The sequence below is a fragment of the Salvelinus alpinus genome, chromosome 7, assembly GCF_045679555.1.
Source record: "Salvelinus alpinus chromosome 7, SLU_Salpinus.1, whole genome shotgun sequence".
In the NCBI taxonomy this organism is placed as follows: domain Eukaryota; kingdom Metazoa; phylum Chordata; class Actinopteri; order Salmoniformes; family Salmonidae; genus Salvelinus; species Salvelinus alpinus.
The window spans coordinates 35,996,871-36,018,425 of record NC_092092.1 but is presented as its reverse complement, the minus strand read 5'-3'; the positions used below and the strand labels follow the sequence as shown (position 1 = coordinate 36,018,425).

The 21,555-nt window shown below is 43.7% G+C and overlaps 1 protein-coding gene across 1 annotated transcript in view; it reads right to left on the bottom strand.

Moving 5' to 3' along the window:
* Positions 1 to 10,900: 10,900 nt before the first annotated feature.
* The window catches only part of hectd2 (HECT domain containing 2), a 35,586-nt gene continuing 24,931 nt past the window's right edge, over positions 10,901 to 21,555 (bottom strand). The window contains exons 19-21 of the mRNA XM_071410071.1: positions 16,321 to 16,436; positions 12,527 to 12,670; positions 10,901 to 12,356 (exon numbers count right to left, since the gene is read on the bottom strand). Coding sequence (XP_071266172.1) covers positions 12,236 to 12,356; positions 12,527 to 12,670; positions 16,321 to 16,436 — 381 coding nt within the window. The 3' untranslated portion in view covers positions 10,901 to 12,235. The remainder of the gene's footprint in view (positions 12,357 to 12,526; positions 12,671 to 16,320; positions 16,437 to 21,555) is intronic.

Sequence of the window (21,555 nt, the reverse complement as noted above, 5' to 3'; positions counted from 1 at the left end):
GAGGAGGAGGTCCGAGTGGGAGACCTTGGAACCTCTACTCCGATGTGTTTTGAAAGGAACTGAGGAAACAAATGGTTAATACAGGACTAAGATCGAATCCTACTACACTGGCTCTGATGCTCGTCGCATGTGGCAGGACTTGCAAATTATCACGGATTACAAAGGGAAACCCAGCCGTAAACTGCCCATTGACGTGAGCCTACCAGGCGAGCTAAATGCTTTTTATCCACGCTTCGAGGCTAGCAACACTGAGCCATGCATGAGACCACCAGCTGTTCTGGACGACTCTGCAATCATGTTCTCCGCAGTCGATGTTAGTAACGCCTTTAAACAGGTTAACATTCACAAGGCCGCAGGGCCAGACGGATTACCAGGACGTGTACTCAACGCATGCACTGACCAGCTGGCAAGTATCTTCACTGACATTTTCAACCTCTCCCTGACCCAGTATGAAATACCTACATGTTTCAAGCAGACCACCATAATCCCTGTGACCAAGAATGCCAAGGTAACCTGTCTAAATGCCTATGGAAATACTATATATAGAGGAATGGTCTAAGATCCCTCTCAATGTGTTCTCCAATCTCACAAAAAAAAGTGTAAAGCCTACGCATATCAAACAGGATTAGTGCAGGTGTTGGATACCCCAGGATGGATTCACTTACTGAGAAAAGAAGCTGCCCTGTTTAAATACTGCAGATGTGAACTCATCATGGCTATTCATTTGACTTTTGATCTGTTTAACCGTGAGAAACTGATATGTGCCCTATCATGCCCAGAAGAATGGATGACTCAGCTGGCAGTGAAACCACCAAATGTCAAATGATAACGCCTGATCATGCAAACATCACCTGACAAATTGACCTCACTATCCTTCAAACATGCATCAAAAGTGGGCAATGCCAAATACAGTATATTAACAATATGTTGTAAAATGTCCATTACCTATTGATTCATATTCCACAACTATGTAGACTTAATTCCACCTTTTTGTTAAGTATTTTCATCAGAATGCTTAGAATAACTGTGATGGAATCTGTCTCACTGAAAGAACGCCATGCACAGTACCAAACAGCATTCAGAACATTTTTAATCTAGAGACTGGTTAACTGACATATTAATGCTTGAGCAATACTAGAGCATTAAAAAAAATGGTGCCACCAAGACTCAGTATAAACACTTTTTTGACCCTGAAATTTTTACATTGCACTAAAGGCATGTAATTTATGGATTGAAAAGTGGAAACATTCATAATTTCCATTCTATTGTGATGGCCCTAGGCTGGGTCAGTGTTCAGCCAGGACCCTAAGGGAGTACAGAAAACAAAATGGCGTCTCTGCACTGCTCAGAGGACAGGGCAGAACATTCTCTGTTATCAGTTCTATGAAATGGTACTAAATATGAACATATATATTTTACAGTTATAAGGAAGGTCTTATAGCGAGTAGTTTTATAATTTGTTACTATAACATTGGGCCTGGCCCGTCCTACCGTACCTCATATTGAAATATTGATAATTTATTTGACCGAGACGTGCGCCGACAGAAAGATGCATCAATTTCAGTTAAAGATTACGAGCGAGCGAAACAGCGCCCCTCTGTCTCAGTAGGTGTAGACCATGTACCTGATGCTGTCTGGACCAAAAGAGTATGGCATGTTTTACTATTTCTGTCCACACAGCATCAAATACGTGGGCTACATACAAAGGGGTGCTGTTTCGCTTGCACGGATGCTTTCTCCGGTGACATAGTTTCAGCAGAGAGGAAGAGGCTAAGCGAAAGGGCTCACTCTCGCCAAAATCTGTCCAGAATAAACCCAAAATACCCATTGCGTTTCAACTGGAATAATATACAGACCTAAGCTTGTCGCCTGCCTTCCCACCTTTGGGACAAAGACTCCCATTGTTAGGGCGGAGACATGAACATCTTGTCATTATATTCAGATCTCTGGTTTCAGAGCCTCTTGCGAATTGGAAAGGAAAGTTGGCGAGTGCACTGTCCACTGTTATGATGCTGGATTGCCCTAAGGTTTGCCCTAATGTTTCGCCCAAATTATATAATTACTCCTGTTTAAATGAAATCATTCAAAATACTTCACCCGGGAGCATGATTTAGCCACAGAGCATCATTAGATATATATTTTTTAAATTAGCTATTGATTGTTTCAAATTACAAGTGTGTAATGTAGCCTATGCCTATTTGGGAAGACCGCAATTTGGGTAGTGCGCCTGGCAATAGGTCTAGTTGAATTGCGGCTGTCAATGAAAAGCGTCTAAAATATTTATGAAGATAAATGTGTCTCGAGTATAATTTAAAATGTTGCATCAAGAAGAAGGGGAAGGGTGTGTAGCAAATATATGGTGCGTCTCTCTCCAGAATGCATGCACATGTAGGAAAGTGCCCATCTGTCAATGTCTGATTTCTGATTGTCTTAACACACCACTAATAAGCTGAGTTTCTCCGTTTTCACACAGTAAGTCAACCAAGTCCGTTTTTTTCTTCACCTCACACAGTAAGTCAACCAAGTCCAGTTTTTTCTTCACCTCACACAGTAAGTCAACCAAGTCTGTTTTTTCTTCACCTCACACAGTAAGTCAACCAAGTCCGGTTTTTTCGTCACCTCACACAGTAAGTCAACCAAGTCCGGTTTTTTCTTCACCTCACACAGTAAGTCAACCAAGTCCGTTTTTTTCTTCACCTCACACAGTAAGTCAACCAAGTCCGTTTTTTTCTTCACCTCACACAGTAAGTCAACCAAGTCCGTTTTTTTTAAACACACATTGTGCATGATAGTTCCTCAGTATTTAAAAAAAAAAATCCAACACTCCCGCCTCAATAATCACCAAGCCTCGGTGTGATAGAGCAAAATATCATGATCTGATGATCCCATATATCCAGTGGAAACATAAAAAACACCTGTCTGTCCCGAGCTCAGTGGCGTACGAAACTCTGAGGGCCTGGAATAGGCTAGTTGATACAATGCTGAACTTCCCTAGCAATAGCTCCAGTCAAGACAGATGGAAAGTGAGGCAGACACGCGGAGTATAGATGAATGTGATTGAAAGAACCGTAATTTTCATCAGGATTGTATCTACTGTTTTTATTTGTCGACTTTAGGCCTATGTATTTTACTTACAGCCAATGGATCACAGTGTATCAATGTGTCCATGTGAAGCTGGTGCTCTTCCCTTAGTTGAATTTGAACTTTTACAATTTTACTTTTACTATTTTTTATGATTAACCACGTGACATTGACTTTGAGAAACGAAAACAGTATTATTGAAATTAAACTGTTACACGAAAATGCACATATAAAAATAATCATAACTGGCAGCAGACCCGTAGAAATGTTAGGATAAATTGTAAGCTTCCATAAACTTGAAACTCAGGAGATGCCTGTGGTATTTCCTATTATACCCATAAATTGAAGCTTACAATTTATCCTACCATTTCTACGGGTCTGCTGCCAGTTATGATTATTTTTATATGTGCATTTTCGTATGCACATATAAAGTATTTTGACTCATCAAGGTGACAGACAGTGACACATTCAGTACCAGGTTGCACACTCTTTTCTGCATCTAGTTGATCTAGGGTGTAATCATTAGTCCAACAGTTGCAAATAAGAGTTTGTATTGGACAAATTCAAGTATGTATATCCCCGTTTTGTTCCATTTGCCTCCATTTAAGAAACGTTTTTTAACAGAATCGGCGGAATGAGTCCAATCCTGATCACAAGCAAACAGTTCACCTTCATAGCAGCCACATAAAAACAGCATGATCACTTTGCTCGTTGTATAGGCTGTATAATACCTTCTCGCAAGTATCTATGCACTCTCCTCCTCTCACCTTTTCCCTTCGTTTGTGGACTTCAGTGCACAACACATCAGCTTTCTGTGACCAGGCGAAAAAAACTTTCCAAGCCAAACCGTCATATCATGACCACTTAACGCTACACACAGCCTACATCGTTGTCACGTCAAAGTCAACTAGAACTACCAGAACTAACGTGTTAGTAAACCCGCTACAATCATGCAGTACAGTGTACAGTCAGAAAGCAGTTTAGCAGTTACACCGGCAGGCCCTGTGAAAAGAATGTATAAAACCAAAAGCTTACCTTGACTTGGAAGAGTTCCAGTGTTGGATAGCCATAGCTAACATAGCATCCCTCTCTGTTTGAGCCGGGTGTTTGAGTAGACTAAACTAGCTAGCTGCATTTGCTAGCTAGGTGAAAGTAAATACAACCAAATAAATCTCTCTCTCTCTCTCCCTCTCTCTCTCTCTCTTGCTTCTCCTTCATTTTGGAAGAAATTAATTTGTTCAAAACTGTTTAACTATTGTCTTTCTCTCTTTGAGTCAACTACTCACCAAATGTTGTGCACTGCAGTGCTATCTAGCTGTAGCTTATGCTTTCAGTACTAGATTAATTCTCTGATCCTTTGATTGGGTGGACAACATGTCAGTTCATGCTGCAAGAGCTCTGATAGGTTGGAGGACGTCCTCTGGAAGTTGTCATAATTACTGTGTAAGTCTATGGAAGGGGGTGAGAACCATGAGCATCCAAGGTTTTGTATTGAAGTCAATGTACCCAGAGGAGAACAGAAGCCAGCTGTCCTCTGGCTACACCATGGTGCTACCCTACAGAGTGCTGTTGAGGCTACTGTAGACCTTCATTGCAAAACAGTGTGTTTTAAAACATGATTTGGTGGCGTGAATATATTTAATATAGTTTTATCTAAAAAGGATCACTTTTTTCATGCTTCATTATTTTTATGAAATTCACTGAGGAGGATGGTCCTCCCCTTTCTCCTCTGAGGAGCCTCCACTGGTGCCTGCCTATGGAATCAAAGGCCCATCTAACTGATTGACAGGACCCTGTCTTTCAAAGATAATTTGTAAAAATCCAAAAAACTTGCCTTAGGCATGCTGCAAGGAGGCATGAGGACTGCAGATGTGGCCAGGGCAATAAATTGCAATGTCCGTACTGTGAGACACCTAAGACAGCGCTACAGGGAGACAGGACGGACTGCTGATCGTCCTCGCAGTGGCAGACCATGTGTAACAACACCTGCACAGGATCGGTACATCCGAACATCATACCTGCGCGACAGGTACAGGATTGCAACAACAACTGCCCAAGTTACACCAGGAACGCACAATCCCTCCATCAGTGCTCAGACTGTCTGCAATAGGCTGAGAGAGGCTGGACTGAGGGCTGTAGGCCTGTTGTAAGGCAGGATCAGACAGGACTGGCAAAAAGTGCTCTTCACTGACGATTCAAGGTTTTGTCTCACCAGGGGTGATGGTCGGATTCACGTTTATCGTCGAAGGAATGAGCGTTACACCGAGGCCTGTACTCTGGAGCGGGATCGATTTGGAGGTGGAGGGTCCGTCATGTTCTGGGGCGGTGTGTCACAGCATCATCGGACTGAGCTTGTTGTCATTGCAGGCAATCTCAACGCTGTGTGTTACAGGGAAGACCTCCTCCTCCCTCATGTAGTACCCTTCCTGCAGGCTCATCCTGACATGACCCTCCAGCATGACAATGCCGACAGCCATACTGCTCGTTCTGTGCGTGATTTCCTGCAAGACAGGAATGTCAGTGTTCTGCCATGGCCAGCGAAGAGCCTGGATCTCAATCCCATTGAGCACGTCTGGGACCTGTTGGATCGGAGGGTGAGGGATAAGGCCATTCCCCCCAGAAATGTCCGGGAACTTGCAGGTGCCTTGGTGGAAGAGTGGGGTAACCTCTCACAGCAAGAACAGGCAAATCTGGTGCAGTCCATGAGGAAGAGATGCACTGCAGTACTTAATGCAGCTGGTGGCCACACCAGATACTGACTGTTGCTTTTGATTTTGACACCCCCACATTATTCCATTTCTGTTAGTCACATGTCTGTGGAACTTGTTCAGTTTATGTATCAGTTGTTGAATCTTGTTATGTTCATACAAATATTTACACATGTTAAGTTTGCTGAAAATAAACGCTGTTGACAGTGAGAGGACGTCTCTTTTTTTGCTGTTTATATATTACTTGTGAAACAAAATGCCTTTCTCTGAGAAATTGTATAAAAAAATATAATATTCAAAGTTTTTAGCATACAATACAGATCAGCATTTGCTTTATTGATTGTATACAGTATTTTTTGCTCATCTTTATCAAGGGTGACAATAATTTGATTGGTATGTTTTCTACAGTGCAGGATATTTATTTAACCTTTAACTGGGCAAGTCAATTAAGAACAAATTGTTATTTTACAATGGCGGCCTACCCCGGCCAAACCCGGTATGGTATGTATTAATTTGTGGATGTCCATCATCCATTTCACATGATATGTTACGAATTGCAATTAATACCATATGTTTTGAATTTCCAATATATATGATATGTTACGAATTCCAATTCCAATAACGTTAGGAGTTAGGTTAAAGGGTTACGGTTAGGGTTAGGTGAAGAGTTAGCTAACATGCTAAGTAATTGCAAATTAGCTAAAAAGTAGTAAGTTGTTGCAAAGTTGCTAATTAGCTAAAATTGTTCGTGATAAGATTCGAACATGCAACCTATTGGTTGCTAGATGTTTTTGTTATATGACCAGCCATCCACCGCCCTTTTGATGTTGCTTTAAATCAAATCAAATCACATTTTATTGGTCACATACACATGGTTAGCAGATGTTAATGTGAGTGTAGCGAAATGCTTATGCTTCTAGTTCCAACAATGCAGTAATATCTAACAAGTAATCTAACAATTTCACAACGACTACCTAATTCACACAAATGTAAAGGGATGAATAAGAATATGTACATATAAATATATGGATGAGCAATGGCCGTGCGGCAGTGGCAAGATGCAGTAGATGGTATAGAATACAGTATATACATATGAGATGAGTAATGTAGGATATGTAAACATTATTAAAGTGGCGTTATTTAAAGTGACTAGTGATACCTTTACAAAATACATTTCTTAAAGTGGCCAGAGATTTGAGTCTGTATGTTGGCAGCAGCCTCTATGTTAGTGATATCTGTTTAACAGTCTGATGACCTTGAGATAGAAGCTGTTTTTCAGTCTCTCGGTCTCAACTTTGATGCACCTCTACTGACCTTGCCTTCTGGATGATTGCGGGGTGAACAGGCAGTGGCTTGGGTGGTTGTTGTCCTTGATGATCTTTTTGGCCTTCCTGTGACATCAGGTGCTGTAGGTGTCCTGGAGGGCAGGTAGTTTGCCTCAGGTGATGCGTTGTGCAGACCGCACTACACTTTGGAGAGCATTGCGGTTGAGGGCGGTGCAGTTGCTGTACCAGGCCATGATACAGCCCGACAGGATGCTCTCGATTTTGCATCTGTAAAAGTTTGTGAGTGTTTTAGGTGACAAGCCAAATTTCTTCAGCCGCTATTGCGCCTACCTAACCACACTATCTGTGTGGGTGGACCATTTCAGTTTGTCCGTGATGTGTACGCCAAGGAACTTAAAAGTTTCAACCTTCTCCACTACTATCCCGTCAATGTGGATAGGGGGGGTGCTCCCTCTGCTGTTTCCTGAAGTCCACGATCATCTCCTTTGTTTTGTTGACGTTGAGTGAGAGGTTATTTTCCTGACACCACACTCCGAGGGCCCTCACCTCCTCCCTGTAGGCCATCTCATCGTTGTTGGTAATCAAGCCTACCACTGTAGTGTCGTCTGCAATCTTGATGATTGAGTTGGAGTTATGCATGGCCACACAGTCATGGGTGAACAGGGAGTACAGGAGAGGGCTGAGAACGCACCCTTGTGGGGCCCCAGTGTTGAGGATCAGCGGGGTGGAGATGTTGTTTCCTACCTTCACCGCCTGGGGGCGGCCCGTCAGAAAGTCCAGGACCCAATGGTACAGGTTGGGGTTGAGACCCAGGGCCTCCAGCTTAATGATGAGTTTGGAGGGTACTATGGTGTTGAATGCTGAGCTGTAGTCAATGAACAGCATTATTACATAGGTATTCCTCTTGTCCAGATGGGATAGGGCAGTGTGCTGTGTGATTGCGATTGCATCGTCTGTGGACCTATTGGGGCGGTAAGCAAATTGGAGTGGGTCTAGGGTATCAGGTAGGGTGAAGGTGATATGATCCTTGACTAGTCTCTCAAAGCACTTCATGATGACAGTAGTGAGTGCTACGAGGCAATAGTCATTTAGTTCAGTTACCTTAGCTTTCTTGGGAACAAGAACAATGGTGGCCATCTTGAAGCATGTGGGGACAGCAGACCGGGATAGGGATTGATTGAATATGTCCGTAAACACACCAGCCAGCTGGTTTGCGCATGCTCTGAGGACACGGCTAGGGATGCCATCTTTGCCGGGCAGCCTTGCGAGGGTTAACACGTTTAGATGTTTTACTCACGTTGGCCACGGAGAAGGAATCCGTAATCCGTGATTGACTGTAGACCCTGCCACATACATCTCGCGTTTGAGCCGTTGAATTGCGACTCTACTTTGTCTCTATACTGATGCTTTGCTTGTTTGATTGCCTTGCGGAGGGAATAACTACACTGTTTGTATTCGTGTCATGTTTCCAGTCGCCTTGCCATGATTAAAAGCGGTGGTTTGCGCTTTCAGTTTTGCGTGAATGCTGCCATCAATCCACGGTTTCTGGTTAGGGAAGGTTTTAATAGTCACAGTGGGTACAACATCTCTGATGCACTTGCTAATAAACTCGCTCACTGAGTCAGCATATACATCAATGTTATTGTTTGAGGCGACCTGGAACATATCCCAGTCCACGTGATCGAAGCAATCTTGAAGTGTGGAATCCGATTGGTCAGAACAGCGTTGGATAGACCTGAGCAAGGGTGTTTCCTGTTTTAGTTTCTGCCTATAGGATGGGAGCAACAACATGGAGTCATGGTCATATTTGCCGGGGGGAGGGCTTTGTATGCATCGCGGAAGTTAGTAGCAGTGGTCTCATGTAACCATACCAAACATAAAATATCAAACTAATTTGAGTGTCCCCGATTTGTTTACTATGTTAGTATAGTCCAGGATAGTCTAGTCTATAAGACAAAGCTGATATTTTAAACAACTTCCATTACATCACAGTTGGTGGTATGCATTTCAACTTCACTTTCTCACTGTTGGGGAGAACTACACTGCTCAGAAAAAAAAAAACACATCCTAGATCTGAATGAATGAAATATTCTTATTAAATACTTTTTTCTTTACATAGTTGAATGTGCTGACAACATAATCACACAAAAATTATCAATGGAAATCAAATTTATCAACCCATGGAGGTCTGGATTTGGAGTCACACTCAAAATTAAAGTGGAAAACCACACTACAGGCTGATCCAACTTTGATGTCATGTCCTTAAAACAAGTCAAAATGAGGCTCCGTAGTGTGTGTGGCCTCCACGTGCCTGTATGACCTCCCTACAACGCCTGGGCATGCTCCTGATGAGGTGGCGGATGGTCTCCTGAGGGATCTCCTCCCAGACCTGGACTAAAGCATCCGCCAACTCCTGGACAGTCTGTGGTGCAACGTGGCGTTGGTGGATGGAGCGAGACATGATGTCCCAGATGTGCTCAATTGGATTCAGGTCTGGGGAACGGGCGGGCCAGTCCATAGCATCAATGCCTTCCTCTTGCAGGAACTGCTGACACACTCCAGCCACATGAGGTCTAGCATTGTCTTGCATTAGGAGGAACCCAGGGCCAACCGCACCAGCATATGGTCTCACAAGGGGTCTGAGGATCTCATCTCGGTACCTAATGGCAGTCAGGCTACCTCTGGCGAGCACATGGAGGGCTGTGCGGCCCCCCAAAGAAATGCCACCCCACACCATGACTGACCCACCGCCAAACCGGTCATGCTGGAGGATGTTGCAGGCAGCAGAACGTTCTCCACGGCGTCTCCAGACTCTGTCACGTCTGTCACATGTGCGTGTACACCTGCTTTCATCTGTGAAGAGCACAGGGCGCCAGTGGCGAATTTGCCAATCTTGGTGTTCTCTGGCAAATGCCAAACGTCCTGCACGGTGTTGGGCTGTAAGCACAACCCCCACCTGTGGACGTCGGGCCCCATACCACCCTCATGGAGTCTGTTTCTGACCGTTTGAGCAGACACATGCACATTTGTGGCCTGCTGGAGGTCATTTTGCAGGGCTCTGCCAGTGCTCCTCCTGCTCCTCCTTGCACAAAGGCGGAGGTAGCGGTCCTGCTGCTGGGTTGTTGCCCTCCCAAGGCCTCCTCCACGTCTCCTGATGTACTGGCCTGTCTCCTGGTAGCGCCTCCATGCTCTGGACACTACGCTGACAGACACAGCAAACCTTCTTGCCACAGCTCGCATTGATGTGCCATCCTGGATGAGCTGCACTACCTGAGCCACTTGTGTGGGTTGTAGACTCCGTCTCATGCTACCACTAGAGTGAAAGCACCGCAAGCATTCAAAAGTGACCAAAACATCAGCCAGGAAGCATAGGAACTGAGAAGTGGTCTGTGGTCACCACCTGCAGAACCACTCCTTTATTGGGGGTGTCTTGCTAATTGCCTATAATTTCCACCTTTTGTCTATTCCATTTGCACAACAGCATGTGAAATTTATTGTCAATCAGTGTTGCTTCCTAAGTGGACAGTTTGATTTCACAGAAGTGTGATTGACTTGGAGTTACATTGTGTTGTTTAAGTGTTCCCTTTATTTTTTTGAGCAGTGTATAAACAGCTGACATGGGCCCATAAATCAAAATAACAGCTTGCTCCTGTGACAGAAGCACAGGTAGTCTTTCTGTACTGTAAGTGTCCATTCTCCGAGGAGAGAGTGATGAGGGAGGCCTAAATCTAAGGCAAGATCTTCTAAGTCCGGTAACCTTGGTTACTATGACGCTAAATAAAACAGGAGTGACACTTACATAACGGATCTGTTTAAACAAATACCTTTTTTTAAATATTTGATTTTATTTGATAAACAATACAAAATATACACATACAAACGTCATCATACAAAAATCCACAACTTCACCCCTGCCCAGAACCACTAGCACACACCCCCATCTCCAGCACCCGCATCACTTTCCGCACCATGGCCTCACACTGCACCATTTTGATTCTCTCCGTCACCCATGCACTATCAATTTTTAAATAATAAAGCAGTTTACCTTTCCACTGCGTTAACAAATACCTTATTTTTCTTATCAAGATCATCATTTAAGAAGAGTCGTACAGTACATGAAATGTGGACATCCTGAGAGTGAGCTAACTACTACAACACAAGAGGTGTCACTTTACAATAGAGATCACTTTACAACCGCATTAAATTATATAGTTCCCGACACTGTACAAGTCATACACCCGTTTCATCATTCTAACCTGCAGGTGTGTGAGGTCCATAGAACTCTTATTTGCCTTGATATCAATCATGATCCTATTGCTGTTTCGTTACCATTTCATACCTTTCCATACAATATGCCAAATGTACCAAGCGTATCCATAAGACGTAATCTGTATCGAGAGGCATCACCGACAATTGGGGAGCAAAAGAGGTATACCCAAAGTTCTCACATTAACAATGGTCATAAACCAGCACAACTACTGTAACATGATAAAACCCTATTGAAGCTTGATTTCCTTTCAGGCTCTACATTAAAACATCCTGAAAGGATCGTCTACAAAGTCTGCTCACAAATAACATAACAGGAACTTCTTCCAAATGTTTTAAAATCACTGAGACCTCTGACAACAAAATATATTAGTATAAATACCAAGGAGACAATCTCTGTGTTCATAATTTACCAACAGTCTCAGAATGAGTTCAATCTTAAGCCTGAAAAGGCCTTCGTCAAAGACAGAGAGTACAGGGACTCTGTTCAGGAAGAGAGATGGGCTCTGTCACAAAGAACCTACACCTCAGTACTGACATGCCTTCTAGATATTTTATCACAGTCCAAAACAGCCCGGATCTAACCTACATTCAACCCCTTACTACTTCATTGTTACTGGACTGGGCAGAACCTTTTCCATGTCCATTTTGATTTCCAAAAGGCAAAGGTATTTAGAGCACAAACACAAGTGCTCTGAAAGCTTTACCTGTAATATAACGTTTCACTCATATTTCTATACAAACAGATTGGTTAAGTTAATTGCTAAGAACATTTGAAGCGGAGAGCTTACTGGTATACCAATAGCATGTCTGAACATATCCAAATGTACACACCCTACTGACCACAAAACAAGATAAATGACAGTTTCACCATTGTGGTTTGTAGATCAGAGTTCACTCCAGTCCAAACCCTTCTGCGTTTGAAATGGCAATAGTTAACTTCTGCTTCAGTTCTTTTTTATTTTTGTATGTTGGCAGGCAGATCTGGTTGAAACATGTGTGAGATATAGGCAACCTGGAGAGGAAGAAAAGGTAAATGATGAATTCACGTTTGTTCAAAGTTGCTGTTCTATATAAATCAAATGTGACAATAGCAACTGATTAAAGGAGGTCTGCTTTTAGTACTTTTCAAAATGTTTACAATTAATAAGAAAGAATACAGTGAGGACATCTGCAGTATCTCACCAGTCGGTGGATGCATCAATCTTGGAGATCTTGAAGTTGAGGTCGGCCATTCCTCCCACGGGGACACGGTCACTTCCTGTTGAGAAATGGAGCAGCTTCTTCTGGAGCTCCAGAGGGAAGGCCAGCACCACGTCCCAGAATGCCCTGACCACAGAGACAGACAATTTAACTCATTAGATGCATTACCTTCAGAAAGTATTTTTTTTAAATATTTTTTCCATTGAATATTAAAACATCCAAAATACTTGCAGTGAAGCTGCTCAACAACTACATCACATTAGTCATCTAACAGATCATCCAGATCGACACACAGGAGCAACCAGGGTCAACACAAGGGCACGTCGACAGAACTCCCACAAGGTCAAAAACGGGGACCCGAACCAGCAATCCATCAACCACCGGCCCAAGCTCCCAACCGCCAGGCCACCAGCCCTCCAAGACCTCACCCCACAGTTCCCCAAGAGCTGCCCCTTAACCATCTGAGACCCCACCCCCACCAGTCCCCCAGTTGCAAACCGTAGTCTGGCTTTTTTAATGGCGGTTTTGGAGCAGTGGCTTCTTCCTTGCTGAGCGGCCTTTCAGGTTATGTCGATATAGGACTCGTTTTACTGTGGATATAGATAATTTTGTACCTGTTTCCTCCAGCATCTTCACAAGGTCCTTTGCTGTTGTTCTGGGATTGATTTGAACTTTTCGCACCAAAGTACATTCATCTCTAGGAGACAGAACGCGTCTCCTTCCTGAGAGGTATGACGGCTGCGTGGTCCCATGGTGTTTATACTTGCGTACTATTGTTTGCAGATGAACGTGTTACCTTCAGGCGTTTGGAAATTGCTCCCAAGGATGAACCAGACTTGCGAAGGTCTACAATAATTTTTCTGAGGTCTTGGCTGATTTCTTTTGATTTTCCCATGATGTCAAGCAAAGAGGCACTGAGTTTGAAGGTAGGACAGTAGGCACAGTCAACTTAGTGTATGTAAACTTCTGACCCACTGGAATTGTGATACAGTGAATTATAAGTGAAATAATCTGTCTGTAAACAATTGTTGGAAAAGGTACTTGTGTCATGCACAAAGTAGATGTCCTAACCGACTTGCCAAAACTATAGTTTGTTAACAAGAAATGTGTGGAGTGGTTGAAAAATGAGTTTTAATGTTTCCAACCTAAGTGTATGTACACTTCTGACTTCAACTGTATATATATATATACAAAAATATAAACGCAACATGTGAAGTGTTAGCATCATGTTTCATGAGCTTAAAAAAAGATCCCTGAAATGTTCCATACTCACAAAAAGCTTATTTCTCTCAAATTTTGTGCACAAATTTGTTTAAATCCCTGTTATTGAGTATTTCTCCTTTGCCATGATAATCCATCCACCTGACAGGTGTGGTATATCAGTAAGCTGATTAAACGGCATGATCATTACACAGGTGCACCTTGTGCTGGGGACAATAAAAGGGCACTCTAAAATGTGCAGTTTTGTCACACAAAACAATGCCACAGAAGTTTTGAGTGAGCTTGCAATTGGCATGCTGACTGCAGGAATGTCCACCAGAGCTGTTGCCAGAAAATGTAATAATAAATTCTATACCATAAGCCACCTCTGATGTCTTTTTAGAGAACTTGGCAGTATGTCTAACTGGCCTCACAACCGCAGACCACGTGTTACCATGCCAGCCAAGGGCTTCCACATCCGTCTTTTTCACCTACGGGATCATCTGAGACCTGGGCCTGGTTCCCAGTGGGTGGTCCTGGCTCACAAGTGGGTGGGCCTATGCCCTCTTAGTCGTGTGAAATCCATAGATAAGGGTCTAATTTATTTCTTTTTATTGAACAATTTCCTCATATGAACTATAACTCAGTAAAATCGTTGACATTGTTTCATGTTGCATTTATATTTTTTTTCCAGTATACGGATTCTTGGTCACCTTCCTGACCCAGGCCCTTCTCCCCCGATTGCTCAGTTTGGCCAAGTGGCCAGCTCTCGGAAGAGTCTTGGTGGTTGCAAACTTCTTCCATTGAAGAATGATGCAGGCCACTGCGTTCTTGGGGACCTTCAATGTTGCAGACATTTTTTAGTACCCTTCCCAGATCTGTGCCTTGACACAGTCCTGTCTCGGAGGTCTACGGACAATTCCTTTCGACTTCATGGCTTGGTTTTCGCTCTGATATGCACTGTCAACTGTGGGACCTTATATAGACAGGTGTTTCCCTTTCCAAATCATGTCCAATCAATTGAATTTACTACAGGTGGACTCCAATCAAGTTGTAGAAACATGATCAATGGAAACAGGATGCACCTGAGCTCAATTTTGAGTCTCATAGCAAAGAATCTGAATACCTATGTAAATAAGGTATTTATGTTATTAATTTTGTATTACGTGTGCAAAAATGTCTAAAAATCTGTTTTCGCTTTGTCATTATGGGGTATTGTGTATAGATTGATGAGAAAAAATAAATATTGAATTAATTTTAGAATAAGGTTAACGTAATAAAATGTGGAAAAAGTCAAGGGGTGTGAATACTTTCCGAATGCAGTGTATACCCTATATATACAAAAGTATGTGAACACCCCTTCAAACAAGTGGATTCGGCTATTTCAGAAACACCTGTTGCTGACAGGTGTATAAAATCGAGCACACAGGCATGCAATCTCCATAAAAAAACATTGGCAGTAGAAAGGCTTTACAGAAGAGCTCAGTGACTTTCAACATGGCACCGTCATAGGTTGCCACCTTTCCAACAAGTCAGTATGTCAAATTTCTGCACTGCTAGAGCTGCCCCAGTCAACTGTAGTGCTGTTATTGTGAAGTGGAAACGGCTAGGAGCAACAACGGCTCAGCCACAAAGTGGTAGACCACACAAGCTCACAGAACGGGACCTGGCGTAGCGCGTAAAAATTGTCTGTCATCAGTTGCAACACTCACTAGCGAGTTCCAAACTGCCTCTGGAAGCAACGTCAGCACAATAACTGTTCGTCGGGAGCGTCATGAAATGGGTTTCCATGGCCGAGCAACCACACACAAGCCTAAGGTCACCATGCGCAATGCCAAGCGTCAGCTGGAGTGGTGTAAAGCTCACCGCCATTGGACTCTGGAGCAGTGGAAACACATTTTCTGGAGTAATGAATCACGCTTCACCATCTGGCAGTCCGATGGACGAATCTAGGTTTGGCGGATGCCAGGAAAACGCTACCTGCCCGAATGCATAATGCCAACTGTAAAAATTGGTGGAGGAGGAAAAATGGTCTGAGCTGTTTTTCATGGTTTGTGCTAGGCCCCTAAGTTCCAGTGAAGGGAAATCTTAACGCTACAGCATACAATGACATTCTAGACGATTCTGTGCCTCCAATTTTGTGGCAACAGTTTGGGGAAGGCTCTTTCCTGTTTCAGCATGACAATGCCCCCGTGCACAATGCGAGGTCCATACAGAAATGGTTTGTGGCGATCGTTATGGATGAACTTGACTGGCCTGCACAGAGCCCTGACCTCAACCCCATTGAACATCTTTAGGATGAATTGGAATGTCGACTGCGAGCTAGGCCTAATCGCCCAACATCCGTGCCCGACCTCACTAATGCTCTTGTGGCTGAATGGAAGGCCTAGCTGGCGATCGGCGCTCCAATTCATCCCAAAGGTGTTCGATGGGGTTGAGGTCGCGGCCCATCCCTGCGTTAAATGCACCATCTGGGATATTTCCTACTGTTCAATGGTCATTTAGAAACTCAGGATAATGGCTTTAATATCAGGCCTTTTTACAAAATGAATGATATGATGATTGGTTTACAGTACCTGATGGTGGGGTCAGTCTTGCTGTAGCCCTCATACTGGGCTGCCTTCTGCAGAGAGCTCATGTCCAGGTTGGGACTACCACACACCAGGATCTCCACCTCCTCTGGCCTCAGCAACTAAAACAAGAGGGACAAGACAAGGAATCAATATCATGGTAGTCTGACAAGTAAAACTACAGGATATGAAAATACAGGACACCTGGGATTCCAGTGAAACTACAGGATTTCACAAGCCAACCAATCACTACCATCCTACTAGGAACAGACGTCAATTCAATGTCTATTTCACATTGGTTCAACATAATTTAATTGAAATGGCGTGGAAACAACGTTGATTCAACTAGTATGTGCCCAATGGGATGGAATTTTGTCCATTAAAGAGCAACTTCTCATTTAGAAAACAGCCTACGTGGCAACAATATGTGTCAGAAATATTTATTCTACTGTCAAAATTGACTACAAAGTGGAAATAGGATCATTTTGGTCAGCCACTCTAATCAAAAACTGAGTTTGGTGAGACTTGTAGTCATTACTGCATCCTAGCAGTAAATTTGAGTTTGTTTCAATCCTACCCACATAACCACAGCTGGCAGCACACAAGTAATCATCAATTCGGACTACAGCTGCACGCAACCCGATTGTAATGCTTGTGGTTAATTTGGGTTGACTTTGGATATCCCTGTAGGGCTGGTTAGCGACTATCTGTAAAATTACACAATGTACATTGGACAATACGTAAAAATTCCAATAGCTCCAAATTTCAATGACTTAAAACCTCAAACTAATTATACATTGTAGAAATTCAAATACAAATATTGAAAGCATTTCATGAGAAAACTAAAAGGTGTGCAACATGAAAATATTGTCTCATTTACATTGTGTTGACGGTCCCTAACTAGCCCCAGAGCTAGGCTATCCAAAGTCAAACCGACTTTGCCACAGTCGCACACCAGCCGGCTGAAGCTAATTGCTAGCATTTCTTAATGAACCCCCCAAAAAAGAAGCTAAATCAGGAAGTGGAGTTGCCCTTTAAAACTAACCTACTGCATGACACAAGACAATTAGTTACGATCAATGGTAGTCTGAATCATGAATCCCTGTTCATTGCACTAGTGCTGCACAAAATGTGCGCTTAAACAGAGCAATCAATGATTATGGTACAGTGTCATAGTAAGGGCATGGGGTGCATGATCAGCATGCCATATGCATGGATCATTGTGTCACACACTGTCTAAACTGTATTTATCAGATACAGTATCCAATCTGTTGCTAACTTGATACATTTGGCCTCATTTTGCAAACCCTATTTGACATAGTTGCATTTTCTCTGTATCACTCGGTCCTTGACCACATTCACTCCCATGCATTCTTCATATCTGTGACTCCACCTTATCAAAACACACCCAGACGTCTGTGTCAGGCAGTGCACGGTCTGCACAACCACCTCACAGCATCCGAGTTTCACCGTGACCACGGAGTGCAAACAGAAATACAACCCGGTGACTAGTTAGAGCAAGCCAAGCCAATGGCAAGTTCCAGCTGGGATATAGAGTTACTGAAGAATCTGGGACAGTTCAAACCTTGTCTGCCACACCCCCTCTTCCCTCACCCCACCAGGCAGCTGGTGAGTTATAACTGTCAAAGCAGCGTTGCATAACCAATGAGAGCGTAGACAACTGTTGCGTAACTGTCACAATGAGCTGGTTTGAAAGACGATTGCTTTCACTGGCGTGGGGGAGCTATAGCTGACTTTTCCTACATGTACATTACATGCTTCTATCCCACTGTCACACTATCATTGACCAGCATGAACATACATGTATAGTACGAGCCTGTTTATAGGCGCATGCACTGCCTTGGAAAGCAAAGAGGGAAAATCTCCTGATTTGCAAGAACTGAGTGGACTAATACAAATGTAGGATATTAATTTGACAAGGTTTGCTGCAGCAGGGAAATAATCCAGCAGCAACAGGAAATGTGAATTATTATGTGGATTATAATTGATGGATATTTTTGGAGGGGTTGATCCTGTTGAAAATGATATTGCTGGTACATGCATACTAGATTTCTATTTTTGTGTTTCTTTTCTATCTACAGTATCCAAAAAGGATGAATCAGCATGCTACAATTGCTGCAAAGGGAAAAGGAGTTAGGTTAATTAATTAATTAACAGTAAATACCAACTCTGGCATTCACTGACACGTACACCAAACAGATAATTGAACAGTCAAATATTTGTACAGCAGACTCCTTGTCCAGACAGATACTATTGACAGCAATAAAACAACGAGGGAAATGTCCATCCCTGAGCTTACTGCTGTCAGCTCATCTGACAGTTCACTACACACAGTTAATTGCAGTACCCCAGTCTATTTTAATCGTGTCAATTTTAATTGATTGATTACTTGGTGTAGTCCAGGGGTACTCAAATACTATTAGAAAGGGTCAATTCACACACATTTCCTAGGTGGCAAAGGTCCAGATGTACATTGCCATCTATCAGTGTAGTAATAAACCCCTACCTCAACACAGGCACTGTCCACGACAAACTGTTCACACACAACTCTTGTTGGTGGAGAGAAATTGTTGCAGTTTTAAAACTTATTTCCTGCAATTCTTAACATTTTGGCATATCTTAATTGTGCATATGTCACCTTCGGTCCATATTAACGCCGTTCTGGGTCCAGATATGGACCATGGTTTGCCTATTAAGGATGGTTGATGTAGTACAGGTAACTGCCAAAATAATGGAAACACTTGAGTAAATAAGGGATACAAAAGCAGTGCGGTTTGGTTGGGTCGTGTATCGTAGGACGCATGGCTCTCGACCATCGCCTCTCCCGAGTCCGTACGGGAGTTGCAGCGATGAGACAAGAGTGTAACTACCAATTGGATACTACGAAATTGGGGAGAAAAAGGGGTAAAAAAATCATATAAACCAGGCAAAAAAAGAGACGTCCTCTCACTGTCAACTGCGTTTATTTTCAGCAAACTTAACATGTGTAAATATTTGTATGAACATAACAAGATTCAACAACTGAGACATAAACTGAACAAGTTCCACAGACATGTGACTAACAGAAATGGAATAATGTGTCCCTGAAAACAGCTGGGGTCAAAATCAGTGTGGCCACCAGCTGCATTAAGTACTGCAGTGCATCTCCTCCTCATGGACTGCACCAGATTTGCCAGTTCTTGCTGTGAGATGTTACCCAGTCTTCCACCAAGGCACATGCAAAGTTCCCGTACATTTCTGGGGGAAATGGCCCTAGCCCTCACCCTCCGATCCAACAGGTCCCAGACGTGCTCAATGAGATTGAGATCAGGGCTCTTCGCTAGCCATGGCAGAACACTGACATTCCTGTCTTGCAGGAAATCACACACAGAATGAGCAGTATAGCTGGTGGCATTGTCATGGTGGAGGGTCATGTCAGGGTGAGCCTGCAGGAAGGGTACCACATGAGGGAGGAGGATGTCTTCCCTGTAACGCACAGCGTTGAGATTGCCTGCAATGACAACAAGCTCAGTCCGATGATGCTGTGACACACCGCCCCAGACCATGACGGACCCTTCACCTCCAAATCAATCCCGCTCCAGAGTACAGGCCTCGGTGTAACGCTCATTCCTTCGACGATAAACACGAATCCGACCACGAATCACCCCTGGTGAGACAAAACCGCGTCAGTGAAGAGCACTTTTTGCCAGTCCTGTCTGGTCCAGCGATGGTGGGTTTGTGCCCACAGATCGACGTTGTTGCCGGTGATTTCTGGTGAGGACCTGCCTTACAACAGGCCTACAAGCCCTCAGTCCAACTTCTCTCAGCTTATTGCGGACAATCTGAGCACTGATGGAGGGATTATGCGTTCCTGGTGTAACTCGGGCAGTTGTTGTTGCCATCCTGTACCTGTCCTGCAGGTGTGATGTTCGGATGTACCGATCCTGTGCAGGTGTTGTTACACGTGGTCTGCCACTGCGAGGATGATCAGCTGTCCGTCCTGTCTCCCTGTAGCGCTGTCTTCGGCGTCTCACAGTACGGACATTGCAATATATTTCCCTGGCCACATCTGCAGTCCTCATGCCTCCTTGCAGCATGCCTAAGGCATGTTCATGCAGATGAGCAGGGACCCTGGGCATCTTTCTTTTGGTGTTTTTCAGAGTCAGTAGAAAGGCCTCTTTAGTGTCCTAAGTTTTCATAACTGTGACCTTAATTGCCTACCGTCTGTAAACTGTTAGTGTCTTAATGACCGTTCCACAGGTGCATGTTCATTAATTGTTTATTGTTCATTGAACAAGTAGCATGGGAAACAGTGTTTAAACCCTTTACAATGAAGATCTGTGAAGTTATTTGGATTTTTACGAATTATCTTTGAAAGACAGGGTTCTGAAAAAGGGATGTTTATTTTTTTGCTGACGCATATGCCATGGCCGATGTAAGCCATATGTCATGGCCGTCTCAGTCACCAGATCTCATCCCAATTGAACACTTATGGGAGATTCTGGAGCGGTGCCTGAGACAGTGTTTTCCACCACCAACAAACACCAAATGATGGAATTTCTCATGGAAGAATGGTGTCTCACCCTTCCAATAGAGGTCCAAACACTTGTAGAAACTATTCCAAGGTGCATTGAAGCTGTTCTGGCTCGTGGTGGCCTAATGCCCTATTAAGACGCCTTATGTTGGCGTTTCCTTTATTTTGGCAGTTACCTGTATTTCACTCCTTGCTAGTTACACAGTATGCTGATAGGCTTCTGTCAGCAGATCAGTGAGGATACTCACAGGGTTCACAGAGCCTAGCAACAGTTAAGGAACTATTGGGAAACCAACTGACAACGACCAGAGTGATCCAGATCCTCCCATGTTAAACCATGCAAATCTAACCCTAAAGCTGGGCTGGTTCTGCATGAAAACTGCAGATTTGTGGTCTGTCTGATTGATATTCATGGTGGACGTCAACCCTGCCACTGTGGTTCCCTACGTACTCTTTAAATAGGCCACTCATACGAGCCTCCCCCTTTTGGCCCAAAGAGCTCTGGTCACTAAGTGGAGACAGAGCACGCACGCACACACACACACACAACACCCCCGTTAGGAGGCCTGTGCCAAGAGAGGGGGTGGGGAGCCTCTGTGAACAGGCAGCGAGGAACACTAGACTCACTCACACACATGCACGCACTCACAGTTGAGCTTCCAATTCTGCACTCCTCGTTGCCTCTCCGGGCCTCACGATCACGATGC